The sequence below is a fragment of the Bactrocera tryoni genome, chromosome 4 (genome assembly GCF_016617805.1).
Source record: "Bactrocera tryoni isolate S06 chromosome 4, CSIRO_BtryS06_freeze2, whole genome shotgun sequence".
In the NCBI taxonomy this organism is placed as follows: domain Eukaryota; kingdom Metazoa; phylum Arthropoda; class Insecta; order Diptera; family Tephritidae; genus Bactrocera; species Bactrocera tryoni.
Genome location: NC_052502.1, coordinates 51,443,800 through 51,465,154, shown reverse-complemented (window position 1 = coordinate 51,465,154; position 21,355 = coordinate 51,443,800). Strand labels below are relative to the sequence as shown.

The following is a 21,355-nucleotide window of genomic DNA, read 5'->3' as shown; positions in this document are numbered from 1 at the left end:
GGTTTTGAAGGTTCTTTATTCTCATTTAAATATCAAAATGTGTTTTAACATTAACTTTCTTAAAGAAAAGTATTGAGATTTTAACAAAAATTACCAAAAACCAAGTCCAAAAGATAGATATATTACATATCTATAAAATCAGGGTTGCAAAAAATGCATTAAAAAATAATTTAATTAACATTTGATTATTTTTTATTTTTTAATTCCATATTTGGGATCACACATACCGGATTGAAAAATAAAAATGAAAAAAATGTTTTAAAATATTTTTTTTTTTGTTTTGTGTACTTCATTCAGATTCTAAGGAAAGTTAATTTTTTAATCCCAAACGTTTTAGATTATTCGATTTTAAAAAATAATTTTAAAAATTTAAAATTAAAATTTAATTTTTTTATAAAAAATTTTTAAATAAAATAAATCGCAACCCTGGCTACAATTTTAATTCATCAGTTTGGGTTTAACTTTTGAAAATAAAAATGATTTACTTGAAAAATCTTTACTCTGGTAAAAGATAAAAAATAGTTAAACAATTTTGGAAATTAAAATGAATGGAATGTTTAGAGCGCTATAAAAAAATGGAAAATGTTTGCGAATTCGTCAATAAAAAATACTAATTTTTATGTTTAAACGAATCTCGCTGCTCATTCTTTACATCCCGTCAAAAAGGGATTTCGCGGTTTTTAGAAATATAATTTAAGGCATTTTCGTATAATTTGACACACATATATTTTTACAATCCTTTTAATATTTGATATATGAATATATTTAAAAAATTTAAAAAACACACATTGATTTACTTTTGAAATTTAATTTTATTAATTTTATAAGCTATCATAATCAAGTGTTTTGTCTTAATGTAGGGATGTACTAAAATACAAAACAAAATTAACTGCGTTGAGAAAGTACCACGAGTAAGGTATGTAGTATGCAGAACTTTGCAAAGAAACAAAAAAAAAAAACAAATTGAACAAAATATAAGAAGCACACAAAAATTTATAACATAATATATGTATGTATGTATGACATGGTAAATGGTAAATGGCAAATGGTAATAAATTTGTAATAAAGTGTAATAGGCAAAAAGTGTAAACACAAAATATGAATAATTTACAAAAGAGATACACAATTAAACTTAGATGTGAAGGCAACAGGAATAAAAAAAAATTAATTAATGTTAATAAAAAATATATATAACATACGATGTACCTTAATGTCAGCTGTGCAAATTATGATAAATGAGAGTAGTTAAACGTAATTGTAATAATATACACTAATTATGTATGTATGATTGATTTCGTTAAATACTCTTAAATACGTTACACATACAATACAATACAAATTGTTATAAAGCAGTCATTTATAAACTGTGAATTTCTTGTCTTACATGAAATGCATACATATACATAAATTTATTACATATATATACTTATACATAAATATAATTTTTGTTCTATACACGCTGAGTGTTGTCGTATGAAAATGTCACGAGAAAAATACCTAATAAAAAGTATGTGTTTTTATGTCTGCGTTAAATGTACACTATGCGCATCCTGAATAAGTTGGGATAACTTTTGTGAAAATGTCGGAATGTCCTGTTGAAAATAAAGATGAAAAATTAATACATATGTTTAAAAACCCAATAGCAGCATGTTTGTTTATTTTTGATTATTATTACTCACAGTTGATAAGCAGATCACATCCAAGTATTTAGGATTGACTGGAAATCCAGCCGTCACGAAACTCTCACGCAACTTCAAATTATCGACTTGACCCATGGCGTACAGCACGTTCGCCAACTGGTCGAAATGCAGCGAACCCTCACCCGACAACAGCCGATTGATGAGCGCACGCTGAAATGAGGTGAGCAAACTGTCCTGAAACAGTGCACGCTGAAATAAACGCCAACGCTCGTTCACGGTTTGCATCGATAGCAACACCTTGCGTACGAGGTTCGGATCGTTGCCGGACACCAGCACCTGTCCGTAAGCATTCAATATGGCCATAAAGTGCTCGGGATGCAAATTATCACTGCTCGTGTGCAAGAGTGAGCCATTGTACTGCACATGCGGTTTGTAGAAATACTGCCACTTATGTAGCAAAATGCTGCAACAACAACAAATGGTATAATTTATGACGAGAATAATAAAAATTGCATAATATAAGTATGTGGGGGCTACACACACCTATCAAAAAGCGCGTACACCGTGCTGCTCAAATCAGTGCCGTCCACCAAATTAGAGTCGTGTTGTTGTAGTAGCGGCAGCACTTGCTCGATTGTGAAATTTAGTATGGAAGGCAGCATAGTGGTCCAAGTGTTACCCGGCTGTTGCACGACTAACTGAAACATTTGCAATATTTTCTCCAATACTGTCAGCTGATTGAGACTCAACTGTTCTCTGCAAAGGAACATAATAAAGAGGTAAAATAAAATCGCTACGAGTAAAAATTAAGCACCAACCTGCTGCTGACCGTTATGTAGAGTGTTATCATGTCTTTGATGAATTGCGCACCGAATTGGTTCAATAAGCTGCGCAATATGCTTAAGCTTAAATCTGCTGTGGAGATCGAAATCGCATTATTGCTGATGCCGAAATCATTGAAAAGCATTAAAGCTTTTGTAATGATGGGCTAAGAATGAAGAAAATTAAAAATAGATTTTTTTATTTTTGCGAATCTGTTTATAAAGTTGTTTTTGAATAATTTTGAGAATCATAAAAAAAATTATTGAAAAATATGGCTTCAAATAATTAAATAAATTATAATAAATATACAGACAAAAAATTTTCTCATTAAAGTTAAAAACAAATAAAAATAAAGCAAAATTAAAAAAAAATAAATAAAATAAAATTAAAATAAAAAAAAGTATAAATAAGAAAAAAAAAACAAATTAAAAAATAATAATTCTCAAAAACTTTTTTTTTGCGTTTTGGAAAAATTTTCAAAATTTTAATTTAAAAAAAGTATATTCAAAAAACAAAATTTTAAAAGTAATAATTAAAAAAAATATAGTTTTTAAAACATTTTTCAAAATTTAAATTTAAAACGTATTAAAAAAAAATAAAATTTAAAATATATTAAATATATTACAAAAATTAAAAATTTAAAAGAATAAATTAAAAAAATAAAACTTTTTCGAAAACAAAATTATTTTAGAATTTTAAATATTTTAAATTCAAAATATAAAAAAAATTCCGATCTATATAAAAAAAATTAAGTCAAAATTTAAATTTTTATTTTTCGTTAAAGTATTCAAATTCCAAATTTTATTTTTGTATTTGGTTTTCTGGGTTTAGAAACAAATTTTTATTTATAAAAAAAATAAAACAAGATAAAACGTTAACTGCGGTTGCACCGGAGCTAGAATGCTCTTCAAAAGTAAGGAAGTTTCTATACAAGAACTTCATTTTGTTCGTTCAATTTGTATGACAGCTATAAGCTATAGTGCTCCGACCTGGAAAGTTTCTTCAGATTTTTTAGCGTGTCTTTAGAAAATAGTCTGCGTCAAATATCGTGAAGATATCTTGTGAAATAAAAAAGTATTTCTTTATATTCAGTTACTGCCATATTAATGCAGCGTATCTGTCTTTAGCGGACCGATATTGGCGGTCACGAAAATTGAGTAGCGTCTTGGGCAAAAGGAAGTTGGCAAATACAGAACGACATCCCAAAAACTGAGGGAGTAGTACGTGTACATATGTATATACCGACAGACGGACATGACATAATTGACTTAGCTCATTTATATACCTACATACTTTATAGGGCAAAAAAATTTAACTCCTCTTACCCTGAATGCCAAAGCTAACATGTCTTTTGTCGTGTTGCAGGAGTCCTTGAAGTATTCAATGACTTCACTAAAAATACCCAAACTATTGGGCATCACTGAGGAAATTTTCGAAACGGATGCTTGTGAATCCAGTTCTAGGAAATTTTGTGCTTGGCATTTCACATATTCACAGAGCTGCAAGATAAATTAAAAGAATTTTTAAAAAATTTGAGGTTAAAAGTACTAACAAATTTCAGCATTCTGACGTCGTATAATGACTCACATGATTGCAGCGGCTTGTGTAATCCTGCTGCTGCTCTTCCATAATTTTCCACGGCAATACCAAGTAGCCTATAAGGCTGATATAAATATTGGTAATGGCTTGACGTGGTAAATGCGTCAATTTTAGGCCAGCTTGCATCAGCTGCATAACGAATAATGTCTCCAGTAAACGTTTCGGTCTTATCACAGTCGAAATGCACAACAGCAGTTGGCCTGAAAATGCCAACAAATAATTGTGAAATTGATTCTAATTTTCTTTTTTATTAAAAAATAGACTGCGACATAAGACTTACTTGCGGATATTGAAACAATGGACGCTACCGTTACATTATTCGGCAATAAAATAGCGCCAAGTGCATCAAAGAGACTTTGTATAACTTCATCGTATTTGAGGTTAATCGACATCGGTAATATGCTTCGTATCGCCATTAGTATTTGAGCATATCTGAAAAAAATATTAAGAGCAAGTTTTTTTAATTTATCATATTAATAAGCAAAACTCTTTGGTCTTCGATTGGCAAACACTTACAAGTAATCAAAATCAGTCTGGAACGTCGATTTGTCTAGATTGAGTGTTGCTATTTTGTTGCTAGTAAAGAATTTGAGCAATGTCAATAGATTTTCGGTAAGCAATTTTAATTGACTGGTTACTTCTGCACCAACTTCGGGCGAATTGATATCCAATAGGGGTGATAAACGCACCACCGCCTGGCACACAGTTGACAAATCACGCAGATGCTCGTTGAAACTTTGCGACTTTAGTTTTCTGCCTAGTTCATATAGTTTGCCACTATCGAGATCACTTTCTAGAGACAGTAGGTAGACATGAGGACGCGACCAATGCGCCGATACTTGTGCAAAAACAGCATTCGGTCGAGATTCGCCTACCAGAGCTATACATTCAATGCACTGCGACAAGAATTGCTGCCACTCGGTTTGCGTCTGGGGTAAATGAAATATAAACAATTCACAAGCACGAGTAGAGATTATAAAAAAAATATGAATTACAGTTAGATTAGATTAGCTATAGTTAAATTTTTATGATAGAGCCTGAGTTCATAAATATAAAACCGCTAACCCTGTATTATATTTCTAGACTATTATTCTATTTAAGACTGGTTCAAACCCGACCATGCAAGTTTCGGTTTAAATAAGTTTTTAAAACCCTTATCTCAAGCTAAACTAAATTTTTTTTAAATTTTTGTGCAATGAAAATCTTTAATCTATATAAACCAATTATTTATATTAGGAACAGCTCACAACGGGCATACACTTTTCATTTTTTCGGCCAGCTTCAAAAAAAAAAATATTTTGTCTCTTCAAAGACTTTTAAAGACGCCTAAGCTATATTTCAAATATGTGGTAATTCTAGTAACCACAGAGAAAAATCTTTTCGGTCTCGAATTTCGTACATAAAGTATTAACCATTCATTAAAATAGTACAAATCAACCGCTAGGAATCATATCGTGAAAAAAGTCTAAAAATCACAAAATTATTATTTTTATGAAAATCAGTCGACTACGATATACATATTTGTACATATGTATGTACATTTAGTTGATAGTTTATGCTTCTTCCTTTTTTCATTTAAAAATTTTGATACGTACGTTTTCTTCAATCAACTCATTATCTAAAAGCTCCAACTCAGATTTGTTGAACTCAAACAATATACGACGCATAATCTCCACGACTAGTTGATACAGTACATCATTGTAACGGTTTTGTTTTGAGCTCAACATAAGCCCCTTTATAATTGGAGTCCATATTTCCAGCTTCTCCATAAAATCTAACGCACCATTTTCTGATAAAAAAAATAAATAATTGTATAAAAACTTATATTATGGCTGCTGCTATAAATCACATTTGACATTTCTTACTTGAAATTGTACAACAATAAAGCGATTTAAGGAATGACTCTAATAACTCATTCTGTTGAACCATTTTCGACCAATACCGATCGGTATATAACCGCAGTAGCTCCCTAAATTTATCAGCGTACATTTCACTTTGATGTTTTGTGGTGTTATGCTGCTCCAAAAGACCATTCACTCCCGACATAATGGTTAACGCGTGGGGCAGTGGCTTCTGCAGATACAACAGCTCGTTCAGCACGGATAGTGCCGCCAAAGAGATGTCAGGCTGGGTGGCACGCCATTGTGCCAAGTCTAAAATGCTCATAAGAAAATATTCTGAGATCAATTCAGTTCGTGTCCATGAAACGAGATGTTGCACACATGTTAGAAGCTCCAATACAGCGGAACTACACAAATAGTAAATAATTGAAATTGATTAAATGCGAATATATTATTAGTTTAGAAGACTGTTACCTGAGTTGATTGTCATTTGGCAGCGACGTGGTTAGGGCATAGTCCACTAAGTTATTGGGTAAGGAATGGATGTCTTTATCGTTGATATGGTATACCGTTATTATTAAATACTTAGTCAGTAAGTCCAGTATTTCGGGTATACACATGGATATGCTGAACACAGAACACAAATGTATTAAAAACATACAATAAACCGAGATTGCATTTGATAAAAGAAATTATTTTTTTAATAAATTAAACAAAGGACAACATTTAGATTTAAGCCACTATACAAAACAGATACAAGGTTGACTTTACCATAACATTGCACCCTAATCGAGAAAAGAAGTGTAAATGACCGACATTTGTCTTACCAAGAATTAAAATAGTTTTGACGCTCTGTTGTTACGCAGTCACGATTGTTTAAGACTTCTTCCGATGTGATGCGCAGCAAAGTTACACCAAGTACGAATTTATCCGAACGTATTAATTCTAAACAGTGTATTATATAGCTGGGATGATCGTCGGGGAACTCACGCTTCCCAATGAGCGCAATCAATTGTGCGAAGGTGTCCCGTTGTCGTCGCTGCACACTCATGACAGATAAATTTGCGTAGGTATTCCATAATGTTTCTCGCAATAAAGTTCTTTCGTTTGCAGTCAAATGTGTCCAACGACGTGAAATCCAGTGCTCTAGCGTTGATGTACTGAAAAACCAGAGATACTGATTTGTCTCAATAGAAGCAGCCACCTGCAAGCTTATTTGCCAAGCACTTGATTGTCCCCTGAAGGCGATTAGTTCAGTTTCTATTTCACGTTTACGTATATTAGGCGTGGCTGGTTGGTGGAATTCTTGAAGTAGTGCCTCTACCACAGCCAAAGAGGAAGACTGCAAGGAAACCATTTTATGGATAAAATTTAATGCGTTTCAGATATAATTTGTACATAGCTGGACGGAATTTGTAGGAACAGTGATCCCTTTTACTACAGAACTGCGCTGCTGATAACGCCTGTTACTCACCATTTTCTGGTATGTCGCGGTGGCAGTCAATCACACTATTAAGACGTTATCAAGTTGTGCAAATTTCTTCTGATTCTTATAATAAAACAGTCTTTTAATTCAAAGTTTCCATAACAGTTTTCCGTTATTACTTCTCTGTAAAAAATATTTGTCGTTTTCCGAAAAACATTGAAACAACGAAATCGACGAAATCATAAAATACGAATACTGCGGCAGAGGAGGCAATTTGACGTTTATTTATCTATTTTATGTAGGGATAGACGTTAGACAAATGCGCATGCCGATATCTAAAAGTTTGCGCAAACTTGACGTTGTAAAGTTCAGGTGTTTTGGGAAACGTGTACTCCTACTTGAATAATCTTACGTCCTATGAGTTCAACTTAAATAAAAGCTCATTAATATTTATTTTATTTAACTAAGTATAATAAAAATAATCCAAAAATTTTGTTATCTCTTTTGAAATTTCTTGATCAGCTGATTTTTTGAGATGCCAGATTTTTTCCTATGAAATGTCTAATTGTTTTCCTAATTGGGCAAGTCTGTGTTAATCGAGACACTGTCAGATATCGAGAAGAAATAATGTGAAAAGTCGGAAAATATAAATAAACCAAAATATTTATTCAAAATTTACCATGGAAGGCGAGAAAATTTTGATGGCCGCAGGTGTAACAGTTGCAGCAGTTGTCGGTGCATTTGTTTTCTGGGGTCCTTCAGGTAAAATTTATTCTATACAGCGTCGAATATGCCGATATATAATATCATTCCATCTCCCTTGATGCAAAACTAAATATAGGTTCGTCACGTTTACGACAGCGGCGAGGGCAAATTGCTGGACTGCATAACTTTGGTCAAACATGCTTCTTAAATACGTTGCTGCAGGCATTGGCGGCTTGCCCTCAATTTATAGCATGGCTTCAATTATATAATAATGCCAACTCCGATCGAAAGAGCCTGATATCATCACTTTTGAACACACTTGAAGTAATAAATGGCACACATTCAACTTTGCGGGGTGACCCGTACTCGCCGGGAGCGGTTATGCGTGCACTTCATGCTTTAGGTTGGGTAATACCCCAGGAGGAACATGATGCTCACGAGTTGTTTCATGTGTTATTGGCATCTCTAGAAGAAGAGGCTTTGAGGCCAAAAAAAGTTGGTTGTCTCTCAGATGCATTACCAATTACGGTTTCGGGTGGTGAAGGAGATCAACCAGATAGACCATCCAGTGCTATGTTAACCGACTTTTTAAATACCGATTACGATGAATCAACTAATTTAATGCGCATGGTACGTTCTGAGGCTCATACACCAGATTCGCCATCATCAGTGTGCGAACGTGAAATGTGTCCTGGTGAAGGAGGTGCAGTTGGTACATCGCCAACGGAAATAATGGACTTTGATCCATTGGCTTCGCCAATATTGGGTGGCGAACGATCCAGTCGTGCACGAAAACCCCAATTAACGAAACATGGATGGCCAGAAGGTCTAAATAAACGAGTGTCTACATCTTGTCGATCATTGGAGCGTCTTAGTCGAGGTCCCGGGAGAGTATCTGTAAGTATTAACTGAATTTTCTAAGTAATATAATCCTTTTAAAATTAAAAAATATCTCAAAGATATGGTCCGATCAAATGCCAGCTCAAGTAGCTATACCCTTTCAAGGCGCTATGGGTACACAAATCGTTTGTAACGGTTGCGGTTTCAAAGTATGTAGAAATTAAAAAACATAACGGTAACATATACACATAATTTTTTTTTGTCTCTAGTCCACCGTTCGTTATGACAAATTCGATAGCATCACGTTAAATTTACCATCACAACGTCGTTCTGGTCTTAGTTTGGGACATTTGCTGAGCGAATATATAACATCTGAGGAACTAAACGATGTAAAATGTGAATCGTGCAACGAAACATCTAACCATACAAAATCTTTGACATTTGCGAAATTGCCCGGTTGTCTTTGCATACATATTGCTCGAACAGTATGGCTGCCCACTGGACAAATTTGCAAGCGTCAAGACTATGTGCATTTTCCTGAGAGTTTGTCAATGGCACCATATAGCTTCGTTCAGCCTCATTTGAACAGCCAAGTGCGTATGATTAATTTTAGAATACTCGCATATAATATTTTATATTATGAATAATATAGGCGGGCACACCATGGGGTTCTACCATGTCTCTCTTCTCCTCAAGTCTACCCATGAACAGTTTGGGCGGCAGTGCTCACGACTCATATGGAACTGCGTTTGGTACAATGTTTCCCAAAAACCTCTACCGGCTTTTAGCTGTGGTGGTTCATTCGGGTGAAGCAAGCAGTGGCCATTTCGTTACTTATCGTCGTGGTGCTTTAAGGAATGCTCATCGGTAAGTACTCTTTGTTAAATAAATAGTACTACCTTGTTTAATGTGTGGATTTTACAATCTTTCAGTTGGTTCTACACCTCAGATACCGTTGTGCGTGAAGTCTCAATAGAGGAAGTGCTTAGTGTACCAGCGTATTTACTGTTTTATGACCGCGGTCCCCAGCGACGCTAAGTGGTGGTACTGATTGGGTGGGTACATACTTATTTTGATACCATTGATGTGAAGGTTATAGTTTCTAATTGTTTTTATTAGTTTAAGTTTATTATCCACTAGTGTAGAAGCTTAGAAAATGCAAACACAGAAAAAATATAACAGATAACTCCAGTTGCCTGTGGCATTAAATGTTAACCTATTCGATGTAATGGTGCAAAAGGCTATTTCATTGTAACAATTTTGGGATCTCTGCTAAATATATGTATTTATTTATGTGTATAAGTTACCTTCACCTTCATTCATTTGGCGTTTTATATTTTTTATATAATTATTATCTAAGTGTTATGTAAAACATATTCTCTGCTCAATAATTTCAAGTGCCATTTTGACTAGTCGATCCTATTATGGCTTGTGCTAGATTTTCATACGAATGTCGATAGTATATACTTATTTGATATTACAAGTTTAGAACGCTTAAATTTTCCAGCAATTAAGAAATTTATAAAAAAATGCATTTACCGACTGTGAATTGCCCTTAGTTACATTTAATTTTAAATATAGTATTTTCATCAGAAGTCGCATTTGTTATTCAACTACTTACTTTATCTTTATGTAAGTATTTAAAGCATTTTCGAAATAAATTTTTGGCGTTCATATAAATATATGCGTTTTATAAATAATAAAAACAGAAATGCATTATATTTAATGTTGTTTCAATAGCCCATTCATACATATGTACATACATATACATATGTGTGTATATACGAGTATTAAAGAAATGTAATTTACATGTGTATATGTACGAGTAAAGTTTATTCAAAAATATCGATCAATCATAACACAAACTAATAACAAATAGTAAAGCATTCAGCATACATTGATACATTATTAAGAAGAAAAGTAATACCCCACGATATAAATAAATAAGATTCTTACCAAATTAAATAAACTAAAATTTCGTTTGCTTTTTCGTTGGTGGAATTCACTTTTTAATTTTCTTGCAGCCATTAATCATTTGCACATAGCTACCATAATCTGTTGCATATAAGCTATTAGATATGCCCGAGATTTTTTGCGATTTACTCAAGTCTTGGTGGTTACGTCTTGCTGCCCTTATGGGCATCCAAGCCGTCACTGGACTCTCATTTGTTTGCATAATGCTGTGCACAGCTAAATTGAGTGCTGTCAGTGCTAGGGCTTCTTCACGATATTCGGTGATAATGTTGTCGGCGATGCTGAGGGCATTGGCTGCCTCAACTACATGTTCGATTTCTCTAAAATGTGGCAAATAATTAGCGTGCATTAGATCAATAAATCGTTTTGGTTCGGAGGCAAAGCTGTCGGTTATATCTTCTGGTTTGTGGGTAAAGTTACCGTTGGGCAAACCTATGAAATAATATAAGGTAATAATAAGAAATTGTCTGAAGTCTATATATGAACTTTTATATTACGTTTAGGATTAAACACTCTTCCCAGGGCGTGCAGCATTGTAACAGACTCATCGCGGCGAATTGTTTTTAATGTGGATATTTTCTTTTTAGATTTTCCTTTAATTTCACAGGATTCTACGCGCTCAGTAGGCAAAGCTCCTGCTCCTAAATAAAATAGAAATTAAGAATGGTCATTATATTGATTTGCTTGCTTTTTTTATTGGTTTACCTTTCAAGGAAGCAAAATGTAGATTTATGAGTGCGTTGCGTATATCGCCTTGCGCTGCAAATACAATTGAGTCTATTATGGTTTCTGAAGGCACTTTATAGGTATCGGAGAACTGTTGCTCTCTCATTAACCCACAAAATCTCTTCATCGCCTTTTGTAGCAAAGTGACCGCAATTGAATTGAAACTAATATGATGAATGTGGTACTTATTTTTTAACTCTTCGGTAAACAGATTATAACTTATATTTAAGGAACGACTTTTTGAATCAGCTACGATGAATAAAAGTGGTGCTTTTCCATACTTTGAAAATTCTCTGCAATGTACAGGTTTAAATAGTTTGTATTTGAAGAATGCAACAATACTTGTTTGTATTATACATAACTGACAACTTACTCTAAAATATCTTCAAAGATGTCTACGCTGGAAAGTATCATGTTTGGGAAATCCTCCACTAGCACCAGTCGCTTTTGACTGCCTAATAAGGATTTATAACGAGACGAACGAAATAGGAACGATTTAAAAAAATCTATCTGTGAACCGGTATAGTTACTCGTCTGATCACCCAACGTGTTAATCATGTCACGGTCTACCGGGTTAATCCATTCTTGTAGTTCATATTTTTGCGCACGCGCCAATGCCCGTACGGCTGCAGTTTTACCCGAACCTGATGGCCCAGTAAGGAGGCAAATTTGTGCAGGATGCTGTTTGTGCACGGCTGTGCAATGCAATAGCCAGTCTTTCAATTCTGCCAATTTTTTCGGATGCACAGCAACTTCTTCACATGTTTTCGGTTCAAATTTATCAATCCAATTGGAATTACTTTTGGACGATGGAGGGGCTGGTTTTGATGTCTGTGGACTTTCATTTGACGTTTTGATTTCAATTGTTTTTTCATCATCAGCAACATTACTTTTCTTCACCTGAGTAGCATTCTCTGTTTGCACCGAGTCAAATTTGGATTGGTAAGCAAAAGCTGAATTATTCCAAGCTCGCTATAATTATTATAAGTGGAATAATATATCAATATTTTAGTTAAAATGTTAAAACAACATTTACTTTACGAGTGGCCGGCTTCATTGCAGCTAAACATTTTATGTTCACTAATTAGAATTATTATTTAGCGCGGAATCGGCACTGAATTTCAAGTTTGAATGTTTCTAATCTATTTAAGCGATAGGGATGAAACGTATAGGTTCATAATGATATTTCACATCACTCATCTATCGATTGTATTTTTATTTTTAATAACAAAAGTATATCGATATATTTTCCATAAATTATAACTCGTAAGTACCAAAATTAATAAGTTCCGAGGACTAATTTATTTTCCGATCTCTTTAATATACAATATTAATCATTAATGAGAATTAAAACCCAGTTTTAAGCTATTGAATGATTCTTGTTATTCATAAATTTATTGAAAACGGCTGAAGTAATTTTGACATTTATATATGCTTCAAAGTTTTTCTGGCTATCAAATAAATAAACTTTAATATTAATAATAATGGCATACGTAGTCAGCGAATATTAATAATTAAGCAATAGTAAATCACGACCACAAAATTTCATATAATTATATTGCTTTATTCGCGATTGCGATAAGTGTTTATAGCAATTCCTTTGTTGGCGAAAATAGTTGGAACCTAATAGTATATTTAATCGAAACTTGTTGAGATTTTTTCTTAACAGTTGTTATGTTCAGATAAACGAAATTCGCAAATTCAAAATCAGTAATTTTCACATATGCTTTGTGGAGACTGTTTCTGGAGACTAATTTGCTGAAAAAAAAATATAATGTGGCAACGCTTTATGGAAGTATATCGGGAGTTTGCTCTGTGGAAATAAATTCAATAGGAGAAGTTAAAATTGGTCAAATATTTAATTAAAACTATTTTCAATACATTAAAAGATATTTAAAATGTAAAGTAATTGTTTCTACATGATTTCGATTTGAAGATCGGTGAAAAATGTATGTTTTTGAAGAGTAAATGAATATTGAAAATTCTAAATTTTATGTAGTTCGCGTTTACTTTTATATGCAGTCGTTCTTTAAATTTTCCGTCTGTGCGTGTGGTGGGTGTGAGCGGGATAGCAAAAATGTGCGTGCGTGCGTGCATAAAAGGTGCCAAAGTGGAATTGAAATACACAAAATGGATGAATAATAAAATTAAGAAAATAATTATTGAAAAAAGTGATGCAAATGTGCTTATAATAACAAGCAATTGATTGAATTTCGTGACATTTAATTTCGTTGTCACTGATATCAGCGACATATAAAGGCTTGTCCTCTGCCCCCTTTTCTCGTAATTACTTAAACTTTGTTTTATCAAGTAGTTTGCTTGGTCGTTTCGTTCTTAAATACATACAAGCGGACGGTAGATAATGCAAAATGTAGGAATGTGTGGAAAGAAAATTGCAAAAATAAAAGATGCCTAAAAAATATCTTAAATGCTGGATTATTAGCACTATTATTTTTGGTAAAAACCACTCCAATCTTACTTGACTTGTGTCATGACAATGGTTAAATAATTATTATATAAGTATTAAGTGTTTAAAATTCACTAATATACTTTTAACAAAGATCGAATCAGGCATTGAAAAAGGAAAAAACAACATTTAACATAACATAACATTTCTTTCCAATACAAATTAGAAATTTTTGATAAAAGTTTTAAAGTAGGGATCAAATCAGATAAATCGTAAATAATGGTTGTACAAAGGATGGCAACCTTATAAGTCTGCAGTTGTCGCATTTTCCAAATCTGTACTTTCCACCGGCTTCGCTGTTTTTGTCTATGCACTATTTCTCCAATGTATGTTATGAAGTGAAATATACGACAGGGACAAATAGTGCAACTAAAGAATAATTTTGCAAACGTGTGAATTGAAGTTGTCCAAGAGCGTAAATGAAACAGGGGTCAAGTAAGAAAGGGAGATCCGATAACTACGAGACAGGAAAAAATATGTGTGATTTGAAGGAAAAATTAAGAGAATAAGAAAGATGAACCAAGTGCAAAGAAAAGGAAACCAAAAAACCAACAAGAAAGATAAAATAAAAGGAGACAATGAAACGAATGAACCTCCGAGTTTTGTATGTATTTTCATATATATTTGAAAAAATGCCTTTGTAGTGATATTGAAGCTAAAATAACACAATTTTGTTAAATTCTTGTATATACTAGGTATGATTCGAAGTGTTTAAGATAAAAGATCATTGTGTTTTATTAAATGTGAAGATATGAGAAAATTTAAAGTTAATTGTAATAAACTAAACGAAGTAACAGAACATTTTGACAATTTGGTCACAAGCGATTCGAGGAGGTTACTCGTCGTGTTCGGCCCAAATGTGTGTAGAAAGTGTAGCAAGGTGCGCGGTGGTGTAGAGCAGGACAAGGCAGAGAAAAGCAAATAAATGAAGGCAAATCAAAATGTGAATAAGAGTACGGAGTAAAGTGTGAAAAGTGGAAAATTTGCACAATAAAATTTCTTAAAAAATCAATAAAAAATACAAGAAGCAGAAAGTCCAGTTAAAATATTTGTGAAAATAAAAAATTATCATGCGCATCTAAAGAATAATCGATTCTACAACGGGCGCTACAAGCAACACAAGTTGTAAAAAAGAAGAAAGAGTTTTTGGTGTCATCGATTTTGCCAACCAAAAGATTTTGAACAGCTTTTCCATTTTTCCAATACGATTACATAGTCCAATAAAAGTTTGCGTTGGACCCGCCACCAATAATGCATTTGGAGCGTGTACGTAAATGGTCTTGGATCCAATAAAGGGTCTTAAGTACCATAACACAATCCAAAGCTTTAGTCTTTGCGTTGGCGTAGGCGGGTACTTCGCTTAGCCTTCATTCAAAGCACAATATGGACCCGCATGAATTAAAGCCTCCAGGGCCGGGTTTATTATCAAATAGCACAACTAATGCAGCGACCAGCGGTCAGCAGCAACAATTAGGAGGAAGTGGGGAACAACTAAATCTACCTCCACCATCACCCCAAGCAAGCGGAACTAGTGGAATCAATGGTGCAATTGGATCATTAACATCTGTATCATCTGCAAGTGGATCTGTTGGTAGTTGTGCTAACAATGTTAACATCTTCTATAGCAATGTTGCTGCATCGCATACACAGCGGCCATCTCCAAATAATACTAATCTTGATGGTGATTCCGATACAGAATCTTTAGCCACCATGTCAGCAAAAGCTAAGGCTGCAGCTGCAGCAGAAAAAAATCACAATGTCTCGGCAACTAATGGGCACAATAGTGGGGCAAACACAGCAGTTAACAACCTAAGTGTGAATGCCAAACAACAAAGACAACAAAAACGACGGCGCGAAAGAGCACAAAGATTGCAGGCGGAACGAGAAAATCGTTTTGCTAACACTGTCAATAATATCCCAAATAGCGGTCTATTGTACCACGCCAGTAGCGCAGGCAGCATGGGCGAGGACAGCAATAACTCTAACGGGAACTTTACGAGCAGTAGTAACGGCAGTAATAACGTAATGCCTCCAACTGATAGTATTGCGTCGTTACTACTCAATCCTCCGCACTCACCTGAATGTAATTCTGGTTTAATGGCTACTCCAAGCGATAGTGAAGGAGAATCACTAGACGAAGATTTACTCTCAACTTCATCTTCTTCCACTTTACTATTACCCCGCGATAAGCCTCCACCGCGGCCGCCACCTCCTGTTCGACGAAAATTGCCTCGATCACCTGTCCTGGAAGAAGAAATAATTGACGGTTTCGCAATACTGGAATTCAAGTCTTATGAAGACCTAGAGGTAAACATATTTGAATAAACACGTTTTAAATATTGATTGTAATTCTAATACATTTGAAATTTTAGTTCGCGATAAAGTTGGGGCAAAAACGAAAGGAGAAACGGTTATCAGCGTTGGAGGAACTAACTTGCACATATAGCATTGAGGAGACCAAAATGCCAAAGATTATTGATACAGGTCAACCTCATCCAATACGCGGAAGTGGTGCCCTTAACCTGCCCATGAATAATATAAAGGATGGTAGTAATAATATTCGACTACATAGCGGCAATGGCAACAGCACCAATTGTCATCCAGCACAAACCGTTACATCAGCTACAACTGTGACAGTGCAAGATCCTCCGTTAGATGTTATTGCGCCACCATGGAAAAGCCAATATCAAAATTCTAATAATAATAACGTTGGAAGTCACATAAGTAATATAAATCAAAACACTATTAACTGTAGTAGTGTGAGTGGTAATATTATTAACAACACTCAAATCAATACTGCTTCAACAACAACAATGATATTAAACCACAATGGCAACAATAGTAGTAATAGCAATAATAACAGTGATGGAGCCGGAAGTAGTAGTAGTAGTAGTAGTAGCGGTATTGCTGAAACAACCTCTAGTAACATAAACAATACGGATGAGGATGCTGTTATGACATCGGTTGATGCCACAGATGATTGTCGAAGTGTTTTGACTGCAATGGATAGTGGAGCGTCATCTGGTAGCTCTACAATGGCCGTGAATCCTACAATCGACAATGCTTCCAAACCTAAAGAAAACAATACAAATAATTCCAGAACAAGTACTGTAACTACCGATGCCTCGAATGTCACATCAGTATCGTCGCCAAATTCTACATTCTCAGTGCCACCACCAGCATCTCTGGTGACAGCCAGTGCTTCTACTTCGTTATTAGAGAAGTGCAGCAGCAGTAGTTCGTTGGCGAACAGTACAACACAAGTAATTCCAGCGCAACCGCTAGCACCAATAAGTGACGGCTATCGCAATGCAATGCATTTAGAAAATGTTAAAATTGGTTCAAACACATCATCGGCGAATAAATCATCCGTGGATGTAACTTTTGGTAGTAATAGTGGATCCAATTCAAAACCTACAAGTCATTTTATAAGTATGACATCCAATGTAAGTGATATTAATGGGAATATATTTGGGCTATAACATTTAATTAAATATTTCTTAAATTCTTAAAGGTATCAAACACCACACAGTTAGGGAACAGTAACAACAGCAGCAGCGGTGAAATGGCAACAGATATGCGAGGATCAAGCTCAACGGCGACGGCAGCTGCGACGGTAGCGGCAGCATCACAGCAGCCTGCGCCGAAAATTGCTCAGCCAACACCAACTAAAGATGAAGTGTTTGATCGCATACGCGACGTAAGTACTGCTGAATTTTGTGTAGAAAAGTTTCTAAAAGGTGTAAATACTTTATTGAGACTCGGTTTTAGAGTTTATAAAAGCGTAAATACTATAATCGAGCTTGGGTTTATACAATCACTGTGCACAACTTCGATACATTTACCCGAATGTGATTGAATCGAGTGACATTTCAGAAAATTCTACTGTTTTCTTGACGATCAGAGTTTATAGACAGTGCCAAAGTAGTACTTATTGTTGTTTCTGAAAGGGTAACAATCATTAGCTAGTCAAGTTTATGCTGAAAAAGCGTTTCCTAAACCAAAAATCTAGCAGAGAACCGCACAAGTTCAGAGCGTAAGATGCAAAGAGAGCTGCTTGTTTCTGCTAGCAAAAATAGCAATTATTACATGTTAACACATGTGTAAACAAGCGATAATTGACTCGTTTGCTTTGATTTTGTAGTTTGAAGTTTGAAATTAAAAATTCTATATTAATTTTGATATGATGTGATTATTTACATTTCGATGTTTACTTGCTAGTTTGCTGTTATATTTACTTTTGACTTATTTCGCTCTTTGTGAGAGTTACACGTCAATTTTCGCATTCTCTCTGATAGCTCAACTTTTTTTTTTTTTTTTTTTCCAAGAAAAAATTTTATTTCTGTCGAAGCACAATCAGTAAAAACTTAGGTTACTAATATTTACTTGTACAAGTTAAAATTTGAGCAATATTTACTAAAATTACAAACCAGTAATATTTTAAAGAACCCGTTGCAATAACAAAACTATGGATAGAATAGAATCGAAATTATTTTTAGGTTTGCACCGCGACCTAAGATTGTTGTTGTTGTTTTAGCCGCAGAAAATATTCCTGAGGCAATTTCGAGGAATGATGCCGAGTAGACACTTCCTAGTCGGGTAAAAATTCGTGTCCGTTCCGGTTACTTAGACCTGACTGTCGTGTGGACGATTTGTGGTCTATTGCGCCCTTTCTTCTATCACTTACAATCACAAAGGCCCAGCGCCCAGAATTTGTGATCCCTATCCATATACATAAATGGATCCAAGGGCCGTAAGCCTCCGTCTATAGTTTTATACGCATTCTACATTCAGATGCTCAGGAGTTTCCGGTTTTATTTCGCAAAATCGGCACAAGAAGCCATGCCCATGTTGGAAACGTGTTTAGAACTAAGGATAGTGCTATATTATTCCATAACTTAATGTTTACTCGATTGTTGTTGTTGTAAGATATATCTAGTCCCCGTTAGGATGGAATGGATAAGTTGTCATCGAGCTGATCTTACAGTAGGTTCAGGAAACATGCTGTTTCGACGTGGTCGGACCATAGGGAAGGGACTGGCAGATGTGTAGAGTTAGCAGGGCATGTAAAGAGTGGTTAATGTCATGCGGGTACTTATTGCACGCTGGATATATTGTTAATATGTCAGGGTTGCTTCTGGATAAGTAGGAGTTTAACCTGCTACAGTATCCAGAACCAAGCTGTTAACTCGGTCGCGGCACTTCTTTTAATTGTACAATGAAAAGGAAATATTGAGTTTGCCACGAAATTTTTAAAATATATACCATATAAAATATTTAACATCTGTCTGTCTGTATATACGCGAACTAGTCGCTCAGTATTAGAGATATCGATCTGAGATTTTGCACACGTCCTTTCCTCCCGAAGATGTTGCTCCTTTGTCGGAACCGCCGATATCGGATCATTATAACATATAGTTGCCAAACAAATTGTTAGATCAAAATCCGGTTCTAGTATGGAAAACTTTTTCATTTGACTAGATAACTTATGTTATATATCGTCACCTAAAATGCAAAATAACGTATCATAAAAAAATCGAAATTGAGTATTTTATTTCTTGCGACTCATATTACATATATGTAGCATAAAATTTTCAGCTTCCGCTGTCAGATATAACCAATTTATAACCAAAACTCAATTTTTTTGTCAATATAAAGTATATAAAGTTATGAAAAGTGATGTTATGTTGTTTTGAATTTTAGGTGACGATATATGCATATTGTCTGACCACAATTTTTTTTTGCATAAAATGCAATGTTAAATTAAATTAAATTTTTTCTTATTTTAGGCTGGCGTCACATGCAAAAGAATTGGGATGGGGCTTAATATCGTAAGTATTTGCTTAAATCAGTATCAACTTACGTACTTACATGACTTTTCTTTTTATTACAGTGTGATAATGATGAAAACAAGGTAAGTGACATAATCTGTATTCGCATACTTATTATAAACTGTTTTCACATACCAAAGGTAGATTGCTAACACCAAAGCCTAGATTTGCGAGGTACTCTTTATGCATTCTTAGTAAAATCAGAGTAATAATAGTACATATTCGTATATTTGTACAGTTTGATCGCTATTTCATTCAAATCTAGAAACCTTGTTTTTTATTATTTTGTAGTTATTATTATTTTTAATTGTTTTACAACTGGTAGGAAATATTCTCTGAGCTTTACTATCTACAAGTAAAATAAAATCGAGTTACACGTTTTATGACGTGGTATTTATTTTTTAGTTGTAAATGCAAGCCAAGGCTAATATCGTCAATAATTGTACGTACGTCAGTGAAATAAACATAAGTGAATCGGTTCCGAATTATGACCAATAAATAATTTCAGTTGAACAATTTTTTCCGAACTATGACTGAAAATTCTGTACTAATATTCATTAATTTATTTTACAACTGTAATCAGCAATTTGTTTCCTAACAGAAGTTAAGGTAAATCGAACTGCTTGTATGCTGCTTTAATATAGTCAAAATATATGTAGGTTATAATGCGAATTTCCCAAACTTTTTCTGCTATTAGGAATAATAGCTGTTAATAAACCAATGAATAAAATTTGAATACAATGATTTAAAGACAATGTACCTTTCGAATATAAAAACTGTCCGTACTCTTTTTATGCTTTTCACAATTTTCACATTTACTTTAAATTGAGAAACTATTTATTATCAAAATCAGTTAACATGAAATATTTAGAATAATATATGTACATGGTTTTTACGTTGTTGTTGTAACGTAGCGGCAGAATTCTGTAGAGTTGATAGTCCTTAGCCGGGTCCGTACCGGTTGCGCAGACCCGACTGTCGTGGGAATAGTTGGTTTTTACGCCATCTGTGGTCATTACATACATTTGTTATTCGAATTTAAAATTGAATAAAACTCTATGTTTTAAAAATTGTTTAGATTTCTTACATCTTATATATAATATATATATGTATATATAAAGCTTTTTTTTGGGAGAAAATTTTAAAATTTTTAGAAAATTTCGAGTAGATAGCTATTTTTGAACATAGTAAACAAAAATAAAAAATCATTAATCTGTAAAGTATTGCATATGAAGTGACATACCATTGGCAAAGAAAAATTTTAATTTAAAGTTTGTTTAATTTAAAAAATATATAATATTCCTTAAAAAATAAATTTTCATACAATTGAAAAACCGGAAAGTCACTTTACGGAGAGATATATACAAAATAAGCAGAAGAAAGTCAAAGCGATCAAATGATTTGTCTTCGAGGTGCAACTGCAGTTCATTTAAAAAAAAATTTTTTATGAAAAACGTGTTTCAATATAGCAAACGTAACTTTCT

At 33.9% G+C, this 21,355-nt stretch overlaps 4 protein-coding genes across 10 annotated transcripts in view; 2 read left to right on the top strand and 2 right to left on the bottom strand.

The window, feature by feature from the left end:
• Nucleotides 1–792: 792 nt before the first annotated feature.
• On the bottom strand, nucleotides 793–7,555 carry LOC120774745 (exportin-6). Its single transcript, XM_040104501.1, has 13 exons — nucleotides 7,377–7,555; nucleotides 6,730–7,244; nucleotides 6,377–6,529; nucleotides 5,927–6,309; nucleotides 5,657–5,850; nucleotides 4,578–4,990; nucleotides 4,342–4,493; nucleotides 4,050–4,261; nucleotides 3,788–3,961; nucleotides 2,459–2,628; nucleotides 2,184–2,396; nucleotides 1,680–2,103; nucleotides 793–1,592 (listed from the first exon to the last, which is right to left on the bottom strand). The coding sequence occupies exons 1-13, from the start codon at nucleotides 7,377–7,379 to the stop codon at nucleotides 1,518–1,520; spliced, it is 3,081 nt and encodes a 1,026-aa protein (XP_039960435.1). The 5' UTR covers nucleotides 7,380–7,555; the 3' UTR covers nucleotides 793–1,517.
• Nucleotides 7,556–7,931: 376 nt separating this feature from the next.
• Nucleotides 7,932–10,179, top strand: LOC120774525 (ubiquitin carboxyl-terminal hydrolase 30 homolog). The gene is made up of 6 exons (XM_040104234.1): nucleotides 7,932–8,090; nucleotides 8,170–8,930; nucleotides 8,993–9,082; nucleotides 9,143–9,466; nucleotides 9,526–9,740; nucleotides 9,806–10,179. The coding sequence occupies exons 1-6, from the start codon at nucleotides 8,009–8,011 to the stop codon at nucleotides 9,909–9,911; spliced, it is 1,578 nt and encodes a 525-aa protein (XP_039960168.1). The 5' UTR covers nucleotides 7,932–8,008; the 3' UTR covers nucleotides 9,912–10,179.
• Nucleotides 10,180–10,685: 506 nt separating this feature from the next.
• Nucleotides 10,686–12,718, bottom strand: LOC120774526 (cell cycle checkpoint protein RAD17). 2 transcript variants are annotated; one of them, XM_040104236.1, is made up of 6 exons: nucleotides 12,610–12,718; nucleotides 12,104–12,545; nucleotides 11,947–12,028; nucleotides 11,553–11,866; nucleotides 11,345–11,488; nucleotides 10,686–11,279 (listed from the first exon to the last, which is right to left on the bottom strand). In XM_040104236.1, exons 1-6 carry the CDS (start codon nucleotides 12,628–12,630, stop codon nucleotides 10,876–10,878), a joined length of 1,407 nt encoding a protein of 468 aa, XP_039960170.1. In that variant the 5' UTR covers nucleotides 12,631–12,718; the 3' UTR covers nucleotides 10,686–10,875. The 2 variants fall into 2 exon arrangements, with proteins under 2 accessions (XP_039960170.1, XP_039960169.1); XM_040104235.1 differs by having other exon boundaries at nucleotides 11,947–12,545.
• A 729-nt stretch (nucleotides 12,719–13,447) lies between these two features.
• LOC120775970 (mucin-17) overlaps nucleotides 13,448–21,355 on the top strand; it is a 30,204-nt gene continuing 22,296 nt past the window's right edge. For 2 of the 6 annotated variants that reach the window (XM_040106391.1, XM_040106385.1), the window contains exons 1-6: nucleotides 14,097–14,644; nucleotides 14,736–16,347; nucleotides 16,413–17,486; nucleotides 17,555–17,740; nucleotides 19,830–19,871; nucleotides 19,934–19,954. In XM_040106391.1, the coding sequence (XP_039962325.1) occupies nucleotides 15,424–16,347; nucleotides 16,413–17,486; nucleotides 17,555–17,740; nucleotides 19,830–19,871; nucleotides 19,934–19,954 (2,247 nt within the window). In that variant the 5' untranslated portion in view covers nucleotides 14,097–14,644; nucleotides 14,736–15,423. Of the gene's footprint in view, nucleotides 13,523–13,548; nucleotides 13,676–14,096; nucleotides 14,645–14,735; nucleotides 16,348–16,412; nucleotides 17,487–17,554; nucleotides 17,741–19,829; nucleotides 19,872–19,933; nucleotides 19,955–21,355 lie in introns of those variants that run through there. The other 4 variants (XM_040106388.1, XM_040106387.1, XM_040106390.1 and 1 more) reach the window with 4 other exon arrangements.

What these genes read in the sequence shown, in the direction of transcription:
- LOC120774526 (XM_040104235.1), bottom strand. Translation starts at nt 12,630, where the DNA reads ATGAAGCCGGCCACTCGTAAA. An exon ending in ATCTTTGAAGATATTTTAGA is followed by an intron (nt 11,867 to 11,946) that starts GTAAGTTGTCAG and finishes TGTACATTGCAG; the next exon opens with AGAATTTTCAAAGTATGGAA. An exon ending in ACATTTTGCTTCCTTGAAAG is followed by an intron (nt 11,489 to 11,552) that starts GTAAACCAATAA and finishes TATTTTATTTAG; the next exon opens with GAGCAGGAGCTTTGCCTACT.
- LOC120774525 (XM_040104234.1), top strand. Translation starts at nt 8,009, where the DNA reads ATGGAAGGCGAGAAAATTTTGATGGCCGCAGGTGTAACAGTTGCAGCA. An exon ending in GAGGTCCCGGGAGAGTATCT is followed by an intron (nt 8,931 to 8,992) that starts GTAAGTATTAAC and finishes AATATCTCAAAG; the next exon opens with ATATGGTCCGATCAAATGCC. An exon ending in GCTTTAAGGAATGCTCATCG is followed by an intron (nt 9,741 to 9,805) that starts GTAAGTACTCTT and finishes ACAATCTTTCAG; the next exon opens with TTGGTTCTACACCTCAGATA.
- LOC120774745 (XM_040104501.1), bottom strand. An exon ending in GTGTACGCGCTTTTTGATAG is followed by an intron (nt 2,104 to 2,183) that starts GTGTGTGTAGCC and finishes TTGTTGTTGCAG; the next exon opens with CATTTTGCTACATAAGTGGC. An exon ending in ATGTGATCTGCTTATCAACT is followed by an intron (nt 1,593 to 1,679) that starts GTGAGTAATAAT and finishes TATTTTCAACAG; the next exon opens with GACATTCCGACATTTTCACA.